The 12,538-nt window shown below is 41.3% G+C and overlaps 6 protein-coding genes across 6 annotated transcripts; 4 read left to right on the top strand and 2 right to left on the bottom strand.

The window, feature by feature from the left end:
* Positions 1-1,692: 1,692 nt before the first annotated feature.
* On the top strand, positions 1,693-2,762 carry SS1G_10396 (predicted protein; the record flags this gene model as incomplete). Its single annotated transcript, XM_001588798.1, has 5 exons — positions 1,693-1,742; positions 2,013-2,216; positions 2,320-2,387; positions 2,445-2,545; positions 2,730-2,762. 5 exons carry the CDS (start codon positions 1,693-1,695, stop codon positions 2,760-2,762), a joined length of 456 nt encoding a protein of 151 aa, XP_001588848.1.
* An 826-nt stretch (positions 2,763-3,588) lies between these two features.
* SS1G_10395 (predicted protein) lies at positions 3,589-3,901 on the top strand (the record flags this gene model as incomplete). The annotated part of the gene is made up of 2 exons (XM_001588797.1): positions 3,589-3,610; positions 3,711-3,901. The coding sequence occupies 2 exons, from the start codon at positions 3,589-3,591 to the stop codon at positions 3,899-3,901; spliced, it is 213 nt and encodes a 70-aa protein (XP_001588847.1).
* Positions 3,902-5,063: 1,162 nt separating this feature from the next.
* Positions 5,064-5,814, top strand: SS1G_10394 (hypothetical protein; the record flags this gene model as incomplete). Its single annotated transcript, XM_001588796.1, has 3 exons — positions 5,064-5,201; positions 5,281-5,453; positions 5,562-5,814. The coding sequence occupies 3 exons, from the start codon at positions 5,064-5,066 to the stop codon at positions 5,812-5,814; spliced, it is 564 nt and encodes a 187-aa protein (XP_001588846.1).
* An 869-nt stretch (positions 5,815-6,683) lies between these two features.
* SS1G_10393 (predicted protein) lies at positions 6,684-7,287 on the bottom strand (the record flags this gene model as incomplete). Its single annotated transcript, XM_001588795.1, has 2 exons — positions 6,684-7,047; positions 7,094-7,287. 2 exons carry the CDS (start codon positions 7,285-7,287, stop codon positions 6,684-6,686), a joined length of 558 nt encoding a protein of 185 aa, XP_001588845.1.
* A 1,810-nt stretch (positions 7,288-9,097) lies between these two features.
* Positions 9,098-10,913, top strand: SS1G_10392 (hypothetical protein; the record flags this gene model as incomplete). The annotated part of the gene is made up of 3 exons (XM_001588794.1): positions 9,098-10,037; positions 10,198-10,401; positions 10,456-10,913. 3 exons carry the CDS (start codon positions 9,098-9,100, stop codon positions 10,911-10,913), a joined length of 1,602 nt encoding a protein of 533 aa, XP_001588844.1.
* Positions 10,914-11,727: 814 nt separating this feature from the next.
* SS1G_10391 (predicted protein) lies at positions 11,728-11,964 on the bottom strand (the record flags this gene model as incomplete). Its single annotated transcript, XM_001588793.1, has 1 exon — positions 11,728-11,964. The coding sequence occupies one exon, from the start codon at positions 11,962-11,964 to the stop codon at positions 11,728-11,730; it is 237 nt and encodes a 78-aa protein (XP_001588843.1).
* Between the last annotated feature and the right edge of the window lie 574 nt (positions 11,965-12,538).

Genomic DNA, 12,538 nt, shown 5'->3' with positions numbered 1-12,538 from the left:
ATGATATACATCCACTGTTCAGACAGACAGATAATTATCTTACAAAAACAGCTACTAGTATAAACTCAACACGCTCTTGTCGCATCCACTTCACATTTATATTTATATCCCCCTCCTTACTCATCAAATAACAAAAAACCAAAACAAAATACCTAATAATCATGTCACGATTCACCATTAGGATTGATGGTGTTACGATGGTAGCAAACTGATTAATTAGGAGAGCTTAGGCCGTGTGCAAACACGATCAGATTTCATCGAATTAGTATGTGATCTTGGTCACCTGAAGATCGTATGCGCACGCACCATCAGAAATCGCGTGATAAGGAGTCTTGAGGAGCCAGAAAGCTTCTAGGGGCCCCCTTTATTGTTCAGTATATAGTCAGAGTAGTTTCATAGTTTAGGAGCTTCGTGCTCAACTTAGTTATCAATTAGTTTACCTACATTCTACTTGATCTAGTAACGACTTCACTTCCAAGTGAAGACTAGTGATAAAGCCTTAACCCACAACTACCAATCAGACGAAACCTCAGGCAGCCGCTGCCTCCGGTACAGTATCGTTACATGTATCTGTATTTTTATAGATAATTTGGAAAGGGTTTGATGGTGATGATTCTGAGACTCCATCATATCAAATTTCCCTTCCACTAGCACTAGGTGTATTTAAATTTCCCACCTCGTAGCAATTCTAATCTTATCTTTCGACTCTGGCACTCTGCACCGGATCGAGTTGAGTTCCATGGACTCAGAACTGGTTTCTTCTCCTGTGTGAGTGAGTGATAGTCTTGGGCGTTATGGATAATTCGAAGTGTTTATCTGAGCCAAGCTTAAAAATTAAGAATGTTTTTTGGATCTCGTGGTTTTCATGTTAATATATCTAGATATCGTGAAAGATATGACCAACAGCTTGGTGGTCTCACCACAATACATCCAATCAGACGGTGAGTCTTATTTTGGTGCGAAGCGAGACAGTGGCTTTTGTCTTGCCGTCACTTGGGAGCCGAGCGATGGGAGTTTATTATCCGTGACGGACTTTTTCTTCTATTTGCGATTCTTTCCATTTGTGAATTAAGAGTTTTGAGGATATACTGAACATTAAAGATCAAAGACAATTCAAGCCTGAAAGTTCACTACTTAATCACATGTCTTATTCCTTGTTGCCCATTAATGCGCCTCTTTTAATGTACATCTCGAGGCAGTTAAATCAAAACTTTATAGTGAGATTGATCGTGACTTCAAAACACGGAAAAGATTTATGCCGAAAACGTGTGCGTATGGTTTCATTCAAATGCCTGGGCATATGCTCACCCGGCTAAGAAGTGACATCTTCACCGTACTGCCAAGCCTCATGGCTGATTGATAAATAGAATACCTTTAGATGAAGGTATTTTGGACGAAGCTTGACTATATTATTGATCTTCAAGTAGTCAATTCCCAGCCGCATCAGTCATAGCCTCATATGTGAAAACTATGCAGCATATAGAGTTTTGGGATAGGAAAATCCCGAGAATTAAGGCTTTCATCGCGAATATTAGGAACAAGATGTGCATCAACCATATAACTATATCAAAAGCTGAAATTCTCCGCCATTGGGAGATTGAAAGTTCGATTGTAAAAACCCCGCAAACAACTCCACGGTGGAGTTTAAAGGACATGCCCCACCATTCAGATCTTGAAATACTTGTTTCAAAGATGCAGAGCGACGTCACTATGCTTTTTTCCCGAAGAAGAGGATCAAACAGGTCAGAACACTGCGAGTCTTCTTTAGATGTATGGCCAGAAATATTGTCCTACATGTAGAGCCTGGACGCAAATCATCTACCTAGCTGATACAAGCTAGGCATCCAGTTGACCCTTCAAGTTCGTTGGCTTGAATGCCATAGTAAAATTTCTATGGTCTGCCCAGTATGGAAATGATTGTCCGCGTAGATGTCCTCATGCATTCTCCTCATGTTGAAGAGTTTTAAAATTACAATTCCATGAAATTGAAAATGCTTTGTTGAACGACCGAGCCAACCATTGGAAGAGTCATGGTGTGAATGCAAGGCCAAGAGCCTCAAAAATTCATCGGATATCACGGATGACACCTCGGGAACAGGGCATATGCAACTTGCAAGTGAATTGAGTTCAACCCAATTCCTCGGAATGAGTGTTTCCGTGGAAGAAAGTCATCTTCGATCTCAATTCATGCCAAAAGCCACCACTGGCAAGAGAAGGTAAGAATCGCATGTTAATTCCATTCGAATACCGCCACGTCTCGGAATCTGGTTGCCATGAGATATCGGATGGGCTGCCGAATGAACACTTTCCAAAATGGAGTGAGTTGTGTGTCGGAAAGCAGAGAGCGGGAGCAGAAGAAAAGTGCATATGGCATGAGATGAGGAAAGGTATGTATTACAAAGAATGATATATCCTAAAGTAGGTAGGTAGGTATTGATAGGTAGGAAATACCAATGACCAAGGACTAATGACCAATGAACGTCCTCCTTGTTTTACGAGCAGGCGGGGTAGTACTCGTAAATATACTTCTCTTCCAAGATCATTGGTAAGTCTTATCTTTCTCTCCTTTACCACATCTTGAAAAAAGTCGACATATCATATAGGTATATGTTGAAATTCGTATGTTTAAATTCTTCAGAAATGCTGTATAACTTTAACCCACATGGCTGGGAAATGATTTCATTGCATCTCTGTATGACCTTTGCTTGGTGCAACAAATCCATGATCAGGTTCCAAAGGCTGTGGAAGGTCAAATGGACTGATTATCAAAAGCCAAGAAAATCCAAATGAGTCTAGATGCTAAACCCGTTGATCAAAACTTGTATTTTTGATAATGAATCGTAGCGTTGGGAAGATTTTTGGAATTTGAAGAGGTGGAAAAATGGATGAAAAGGGGTGAAATTTGCTTCTCCCGATAATACGACAACACGACAACACGAGGACAGGATTGATTGCCAAGACTGGGATCACATCGATGAATTGATAGATCGGTATCCGTATCTCCATTGGACTTTTATCTTCTTCATCTATGTATTTATGTTACTTATGTGTAAGATTTGGTGGCTTTATGCATGATTCCCGAATAAGTAATTCCGCATCAACGAAGAATTTCCCAATTGGTCCAATATTTTGATTCCTTATATAGAAAATGTTTAAAATGACGTTGATCCTTGTTCTCTTTTGATAAACATTTCGTCATTGTGGACATCATATATGGTAACACTGCCTAGAAAGGGAAAGAGGTCCTAAATTTTCATAATGAACACAACATATTTATTTTTTTGATTTTCTGTCTTTTCATTTATCTGCGATAAAGCAGTAGCAGGAGGTAGGTACTCCCAGGCAATATTCTATCAACCCACAATATCCAGGTGATACTTCCAGCTAAAATGATGAAGTTAAGAATATCAAATTCTACAAGTACAAACAGTATTCTCTAAATATATGTTTATCAAGTATACCTCTTATGATGATGATTCCGGTAATCCATCTGGCGACTTGAGATCATGTATCTTCGATATCATAACTAGAAGGAGGCTGAAGTATATTCTTAGCATTTTAATCTTAGATTGAACTCACACTCACAAAATGTCGAGTAGGTACTTCACGAGTAAGTATCACGACAAAGAAAGATTGCTTCAGATCTAGATTGCTCCAACTGGTCTGATTCTACAGATGAGGGACTGTAAGACTCACCAAAACAAACCAAGGTAACACCTTTAACAACTGTCACATCAAAATGCTTCAACTCCCGCTCCCGTTTGTTCCCATGATAGATATCCAAAGAGTCATATATGTTGTGGTCAAAGGAGTAGAAACCTGGAGAGTGACCCTTACTTTACTTTGGTCTACGAATACGATACGGATAGAATTGGGTTGCAAGAGTTATTGTGTAGATTAACCCCACCATCGCTAATCACCTTACCAATTCACTCCAAGAACGAAGATCCGGAACATCTTGCTTCTACTATTTCTTCTATTTACCATATGAACATTTCGGGATATTGATACAATTTTCTTGTACCGTAGAAAGTCCTTTGAAAATAAGGGAAGAGAAAGAAGAGAAAGAAAATCAGATTCCAAAAGTTCTTGATGATCATCCGACAATTAAAAAGTAGTCACCACCAACCAACCAAACATTCCATCATTTCCTTCCAAAGGGAATCTCCGTGGCACGAATAGATAAAAAATCTAAAAATCCAGATGGCTCTTGCTCTGTCTGGTACGTACCATCTACCGTCTTGTGCTCTCGATCTGGTCTGATCTGGTCTTGAATACTTTATTTATGATATATCCGGGCATCAACATAATTTGTACACGGATACAATAATAGATATAAAGGGAGGAGGATATAAATATATAAAGATGTAAATTGTATGGTCTGCCATGATACTTCTCCCTCCAAATTCATCCGAGATTAAAAAGCTTAACAGAATCACATCTTTTGTCAACTGTCAAGTGTCCTTATTAGTATTTTACCATTTAATTCCAGGATTCCAACCAATAACCACATATCGAGGATCCAAGGGCTTGCTTACAATCATACAACATTGGGCTTTGTTGTGGGGATTGGATTTCCGAGGGAGCATTTCCCACATTCACTACACATTTCCAGATTCATCCAGTCACATTGAGATTCACGTTCATACTCGCACTCACATTCACGGCTGTACACCTTTTCCATGCTTATTATTACCTAGTGTACTTACTACTTCATACTTAATCCTTGCTTGGGTAGTCTTACTAATTCAACTCTTCAACTAGAAGGAATCGCCCTTCACCCAATCATCTCTCAAAACTATCCTCGGGTTCTCCCATCTTCCCTTCCCACTTTCCGCTAAGGTTTTAGACGAAGGGAAGGTATTCCATCGGGCTTCCATTCAACCCTGCCTTACGTTTACAATTCTATATCCACCCCACCATCGCGATTCTGAAGCAAGTAATCCCAACCCACTGAACAACTTACAACAAAAAAAATCACTACACAATCCCCCTCCAACATTTCTCGAATTTGTTGAACGACAAACCGTTGTCGTTCATACAATCACTTCACAAACATCATAATGTCCTCTTCCACTTCTACCTCAACTCCCACTCCAAAAACCGTCCCCGTGGCACCCAAACCCGAACCTGTCAAAGAAAAATCTCCAGTTCCTGTGGTTCCACCTAAAATCATCGAAGAACAAGATGTTGATGAAAGGGTAAAGCTTTTCTTTGCGCATCCTCCAACACCAAGTTTACACATCAGAGAGAGTGAGAACTGACTCGGCGCAAAAACAGAGTGATGACGGTTCCGTTGGTCCACCAGATCTCGGTGATAATATCGATGCGGCTACCTTTGAGCAAATTCTAGAGATGGACGATGATGAAGATGAACGAGAATTCAGTCGTTCGATCGTTTTTGGATTCTTTGAGCAGGCCGAACAGACTTTTACTAAAATGGATGATGCACTGTAAGTGGGGCACGTGTGTTTGTGTGTCGGTCGATGTATATGATATATTTCAGGAAGATGGGGCATCTGCGGAACGCAGATATGAATACAGATACTGACAATGTGCAGTGAGGAAGGCGATCTGGCAACACTTTCTTCCCTCGGTCATTTCTTGAAGGGATCCTCGGCAACGTTAGGATTGACAAAGGTCAAGGATAGCTGTGAAAAGATTCAACATTATGGACAGAAGAAAGATGAAGCTGGCACAACCGATGAACCCGATGAGAAGAAATGCTTGGAGAGGATTAAAGAAACATTGGTATCGGTAAAGGAGGAGTACGACGAGGTTGAGAAGGTCTTGAAGAAGTTTTATGCCACTTGAAGGATGGTCGTATACACACATACCCCCCCCAAAAAAACACCATGATGGAGGATCGTTTTCGTGCTTGAGGCTATCTGATCTGGCAGAAGCAACCAAAAGTATTGCCTATCGAAGCTCTTGTGACGACATTGAAGTTCATGCACGAGCAATGTACTTTTCTTACAACACAAGCTCCTCATAGCTCAGGCGTCTCGGATTGCATTCACATACTTTTACGTCGTCTGGAAATGGCATATGGGTTTTCATGGATTTTGTTTTTTAACTTTTTTTTTTATTGGTCCATATGATGGAGATATTTTTTTCCTTTTGTTTTTGTTCAGCTTCTCTTTCTCGTTCGACTTTATCTACGGATGATGGAAGCTGAGGAGTAACATTTTTTTAGTTAGATGAGGTGGTGAGGTTGATGATTTGCCGGATTTTTAAAAACGTCATGGTTACTCAGCACATGAAGTCACGACAGATGCATCAAATCAGAAGATTCATTTACTTCGGGACCTTGGCATTCATCTATTATGATGATGATGTATATTGATTGTATACCAAAATACCAAAAGTGATTTGGAGATACGTGGTATAAGATGAGATGTAGGAAATGTGAAGCTGTTTGATTTTTTTAATTCTCGATTCCTGGGTTTTTTCTTGCACTGGGAAATAATACCTAGTATTTCCTATCTCCTATTTCTTTCATTCGCAAAATCTGTAGAGTACAAGTACTACAATATCTCCCGAAATATAAATAGCTCCATTTTTTTTTTCAGACGCCTTTGCCTATGTTACTCCTTTCATACATACACACACTCTCTCTGTCTCTCCTGCTCCCTCTGCATCTCCCACAATCTCACCAACCCTAACCCCAAAATCAAAGCACCTCAACCCCAAGGTATCTCAACCTCAGCCTCCACCTCATACTCTTCATCCCCATCCTCATCCCCATCCCCCTTCTTCTTCTTTTTCGCCCCCATCTTACATAAAGCTACCTTTTCAATTTGTACATCGCTCATCCATGTGAAATCGGCATATCGAGAGAGGATTTCTCGGGCGTCGAATTTTAGACGTTGGTGTTGGTGTGGTTTTTGGGTTTGTTTTTGATTTTTGGGGTTTGTGTTGAGGGGATTGGGAAGTTTGGGGGATTTTTGGTTTTGTTCGCTGAGTTTCTTGATGTCTTTTTCATCTCCAGTTCCGGTTTTAGTTGCATTTCCAGTCCTACTTCCAAAACTATCCCTCTCCCTCTTCCTCTCCTCCTCCCATACTCATCCCCTGAGAAACCGCATATCCATACCCATACCCTCGAGGAACATAAATCGTATTCATAATCGTCGCATGCAACAATAAATCCCTTTCCCTCTTCTTCTCAGCCACCACAAACCCAGCATCTACAAATCTCTCCCTAACTGCTTCACAGAAAATTTGTAGATGTTTTTCGGGATCTAATGGGGAGGTGTACAGGATACAGGTTGAGGAGGGGGTGTGCATGGAATAGAGGGAGTGGAGGGTTAGTGGGGGGAGGGGGAGGTGGGAAAGAAGGGACGGGGTTGTTGTTGTAGTTGTGGTTGTGTCTTGTGATGATGTCTCGGGTTCTTGGTCTTGGTCTCGGTCTTGGTGGAATAGATTGTTGAGGGTTTGGATGGCGACGGAAAGTTTGTTGGGGTTGGAGAGGTTAAGGATGTGGAGGGTTAGGTGGAGGGTTGAGGGGGGGCGGATGGCGGAGGCGGGGATTGGGGGGTGGGAGTGTGGGGGTGATTGTAATTGTGATGATTGTAATGGTAAGGGTGGCGTGCATTGTGAGGGTGAAAAGGGGGAAGCGCTAACGTCAGCTTTGAAAATGGAAAGGCTGGATTGGAGTTGTGTGCGTGAGGAGGGGGTTATGAGTGGAATGCAGAGGAAATGTGTTGGGCGGGGGAGGGGGGGTCGTTTGGGAGGCATGATTTTGAGGGGGGTTCTGAGGAAGGGGTGGTAAATGTATTGCCGTGGTGGGTATGCGAGGTTGGGATGGAATGGTGATGGAATTGAGTTGTTGATGTTGATATTGATGTTAATATATTAAAAAGTTTTTAAATGAGTTATTTTATGTTTTTGATATGTAGTAATAATGATGATGATATTGATAGTAATATTGATAATAATACCCCGTATTCTCAATCGACGCCAAATTTGATAATCTGATAACTTTATAATCTATATTCGGAAAAATAACGAGCTTATCAAAGTCTTCTAGAAAGTTAGAATAATATCATTTATCATTTATTATCTATTATATAATTATCACATCTCCCTGCATAGCTAATTAACCAAAACCATATCACATACAAATTCCATCCACTTCATCCATTCCATCCCTCCACATCCATTAAAAATACTACCGCAGATCTCCCGCATCAAAACCCCTCATTTAATAACTATCAGCATCTACTGCATCTGCATCCGCGCTTAACCATCTCGTCAAGTTCTCGTACTTCCAGGCAGCAGTTTAAGAACCTCTCATCTCTCTTTATTTTTCATAATTTTAAGCATTTGGAGAATTTTTTAATCAATGTGTTATACGATGGTGTTGGTGTGTAGGTAGGGAGGAGGTTGTTTTTGGGATTTCTTTTGAGGGGTTTGATTAATTGAGTGATTGAATGAGTAATTGAATGAAGATGGGGGACAGAGAGTGTTGGATTTGTTTCTTACTTCGTTTCTTTTTTTCTTCTTTACTTTTGCTTCTTCTCTTATTATAGTCTTAGAAGTGGTTATGATTAATATTATATCTATTTGTGAGGATCTCAAGAAGAAGGATTGGTGCTTTAATTTCTTGGTTGTCCTTCCCTACCATATACTAGTAGGCATTGATTATCCTCTTCATTTATATGCACGCTTTCTAGCTTTCTGCTTTCTATTTTTCTAATCGATTGTCGAAAGAAAATGATTGATTGCAAAATTGCATCTTGATTGATGATTACGATTTCGATCACTGAGCTACCTATATATTATATACATACCTCCATCTTAGCTCAGCAACGAGGTATTTCACTTCTTCGCCCAACATCTACGTACCTACGTACCTACGTACCTGCCTACCAGCTATACAAGTTCCTTACGGAAATTACGGTATTTGTATAACCGCTGTACTTATTACACACAAGATTACCCACACATACAATCTAAATCATTCATTCAATCATTTATTATATCAGTCAATTGATTAATCAATTATTCCTCTATTACCTACTTACCTACCCCCTCACCCATCTATAAAAAACCGTATCCTTCCTCCATTCCTCTCTCCACCCAAAACTCTGCAAAAATGAGCTCCAGAGACAGAGAATCCAGAGAAAAGAAACATTTGCCGAAATCCACATCTACTCGTATCGATCTTTCGAATCCGCTGGCGCATCGTGCTGCACCCACTTCTGGATACACATCTACATCTATGATGGCCGAAGATTACGATTTTTCCACTTCTAATTATATTCCTAATACATCTCAATCTCATCCTCAATTTCAATCACAATCTCAATCTTCATCGGAAATTTCCGCGCCACCACGCGTGCGCCTTTCACATCCACATTCACATATAAAATCTACAAATCATTCAACGGCTGAGTCATCAAGAAGTAGTAGTCCCATATCATCTAACCTACATCCTCGATCACGGTCACGATCACCATCACAATCACAATCACAATCACAATCACAAACACCCTCTCCCCCAATCCCACCTCAACACCCAAACCCCACCACCCACGAACCCCAAGAATTTCCACCCCTCTCCCATCCCTCCTCCCCCTCCCCCTCCACTCAAATCTCCACCCCCCCATCCCAACTCAAAACCCTAACCACCACCCTCCACCACACACGCGAAACCCTCTATTCCCTCCAAACCATCCACTCAACCCTCCAAAACAACTACCTAACCCTCGACACACAACACCGCCACCTCCGCTCCACACACGCCAATTGTCCGAGTAATTCCGAAGTGCAAAGTCGTATTGCAGCGCTGATGTTAGATCGGGATGCTTTCCGCGAAGCGTATAATGAGGCGATGGGAGAGATGAGGGGGAAGGATGAGGAGATTATGGAGTTGAGGGGTCAGGTGAGGGGGTTGAAGGAGTGGGTTAGTAGTTGTGGGAGGGGTGGAGTGGGCGGGGAACAGGTTACGGATGAGGTGGTTAAGGAGAGGATGCAGTGGATTGGGAATGCGTTGCAGAATTGGGTGATAATGAATTTTAGGAGGGGGAGAATTGGTAGGTTTGGTGTTTTTTATTATCTTTGGCACGTTTTTGCTATTTATTGCGAAGAGGGGTTTTCGTGAATGTGTAATGTGTGAAAGATGGGAAATGTTGTATTGATATTGATAGGCTGGTATAATTGAGTATTAATTAAACTGACTTGTAATAGATTTAGACAAAGCTCCGGATGAGGTACGCCAACAATTAGAGCAATGGGTACCCATGTACCAGCATCTAGCAACATCATCTAAAATCAACTTCATACAATCACTTGTATCAAGTCTATTAGTATATGATATCTTCCAAGCATATTTCATCGGTCTCCCAAAACAACAAGCAGTGGAGCTCGCACAAACCGAAAGAACCTTAAGTTCATATGGTAAGAAATACAATCCTAAATGTCCGAGGTGGTAAGCTGATGAAGATACAAAAGGTTCCGAAGATGCTATGAATCAATGGCGTTCCACCACTCTCGGAATATTATTAAAAGAAGCTCCTGAAAAGCTTAAATCCGATACGGCCACTATTGTCAATACATTCGTTGCGCAACTCAATAGTTTGCTAGATCCGATATGTGATGTGCCAAGTTCGGAAGCTAGAGACCAATCGCTTAAAACTATAATTCATAGCGCTATTGATCTTTCGCGATTATTGCGAGTTCAAAAGGCAGTATTTAGTATTATGATGCCGGTTATTGAAGGACACCAAAGACTGATGTTTGATGAGGAGAGAATGGAGGATATTGGGGGTGAGGATGAAGATACTTTGAACGAGCGAGAAATTAGCTGCGTGACGTTTCCTGGGATTGTAAAAGCTGGAGATGAAAATGGAGAGCGAAGTTATTTGGTGAATATTGTTGCGAAGATGAAGGTGCTTTGCGCACCTGATTGATGGCCAAGCAAGGCAAGCAAGGAAGGAGGAAAGTAGCATCTTCATCACCGATTACACGAAAAGGATACCCGCGGACGAGAGAGAGAGTGGAGAACTTCTGTCTGCTACGCTGCTCTGTGGTTCTTGTAATCATGCGATAAACATGGAAAGTCTTGAGTGATAGGTTAAATGATATGTTCAGATGGTAAATTCAGCAGGTATATTGGAAGAGGAGCGACAATTCCAAGAAACAAACATGTCTGCATGATACGTGTACATATCTAATATAATATCACATATGGTGGTTACACAGATACCGTGATTACCCGCGATCTTGGTCTCATATGCGTGCCAACAACGGTTCGAATTCAAAAGCGGGGTTGCTGAGGCTCTGCTGCTCACTAAGCAAAATCATTGGTAATTACGGAATATTGGTACGAAGCTTATCCAAATTTGCTGGATGTATTCACCCACCACTGTACATACTTGTGGCGAGTGTATTCTTGCTTTTGATTAGCAGTTGAATATATGCGTATGGTCAATGCTTCGCATTGATTAGTGATGATAATGTTGAAGTTTGATTTCCGAGTATTGCTCCGGGTAATCAATTTGCCCGCAATCACGCTCTTCAGGCCTGAACCGAGAGTATGCAGTACTACATACGTCGTATCGTGATCCACTGGAACTTTGCAGGAACTGAAATTGGCGATCATGCATGAACTCTGCGAATTCATTTATCGGTGGTAAGGAAAACATGTCGTGACAGAAGCCTCCTGAATGTGGAGTGGACGAGGAAAGGGAAAACTAGGAAGTATGTTTGCAAAAAAGCTCCGAGTCAAAAACCATGCTCCTTGTTGACCGAGTACAAACAAACATCGAATAGGAATGTCGAACACTTGCTGCCGTAGCTCAGTTGAGTTGGTTGTTGGTCTGATGATCTAGCGTTTCCAGGAAATGTTTTCCTCTCACCTCCTCGCTCGCATGATATTGTAGCTTTGTGTCCATTCAAGAGTGTGAATTCGCCATCAAGAAGCGGTGTAGGTGTTGCGTGGGTGAAGGAGTCGATAGACATGGTCGAACCTTTGAGGAACCACCAGATTTTCAGGGTAGACGGGTAGCTACTGGACATACCTGATGCATTGCTGCTCCAGCAATTTAAAATCTAACAATCGATTTGTCTAAGTCATGATCCCAAGTGTATGTGAACACCGAGATTTTGCTCATACTGGATCGGCGTGTAACAACACTCTTATTATCCTTGCAATTATATTATATGTGTATATTTTGACGTTGATGTGGATGTGTGGGAATGTTGGAATGTGGGAATGTAGGTCGAATATTGGGTCGATGGAACCATATGGTCGCGAAATGACGAATGAGAAAACGTTTCACTAGAAATGATTGTTTCAAAATCTGAAGACAGAGATGGGAGACGAAGGAAAGTGTCTTCCGAAAAGGAAATCGAACATGAGTCTCCAGGTTTTTTTGATGCATGAATTGAGAACTGAATGTTGGCTTGCTTCCTTAAATTGTGTCCCCTCCACGTTTGTTGCAGTGGTCAGCACATTGATCGATCGAATATCACACAAGCATCATCCTTTCCTCCTTTCCACTTTCCAGAAGACGAAGCACAATTAAAAAGAGGA

Source organism: Sclerotinia sclerotiorum, genomic scaffold (assembly GCF_000146945.2).
Source record: "Sclerotinia sclerotiorum 1980 UF-70 scaffold_15 genomic scaffold, whole genome shotgun sequence".
NCBI lineage: Eukaryota > Fungi > Ascomycota > Leotiomycetes > Helotiales > Sclerotiniaceae > Sclerotinia > Sclerotinia sclerotiorum.
The sequence above is the reverse complement of the archived record's forward strand: the minus strand, read 5'-3'. Positions and strand labels throughout refer to the sequence as shown.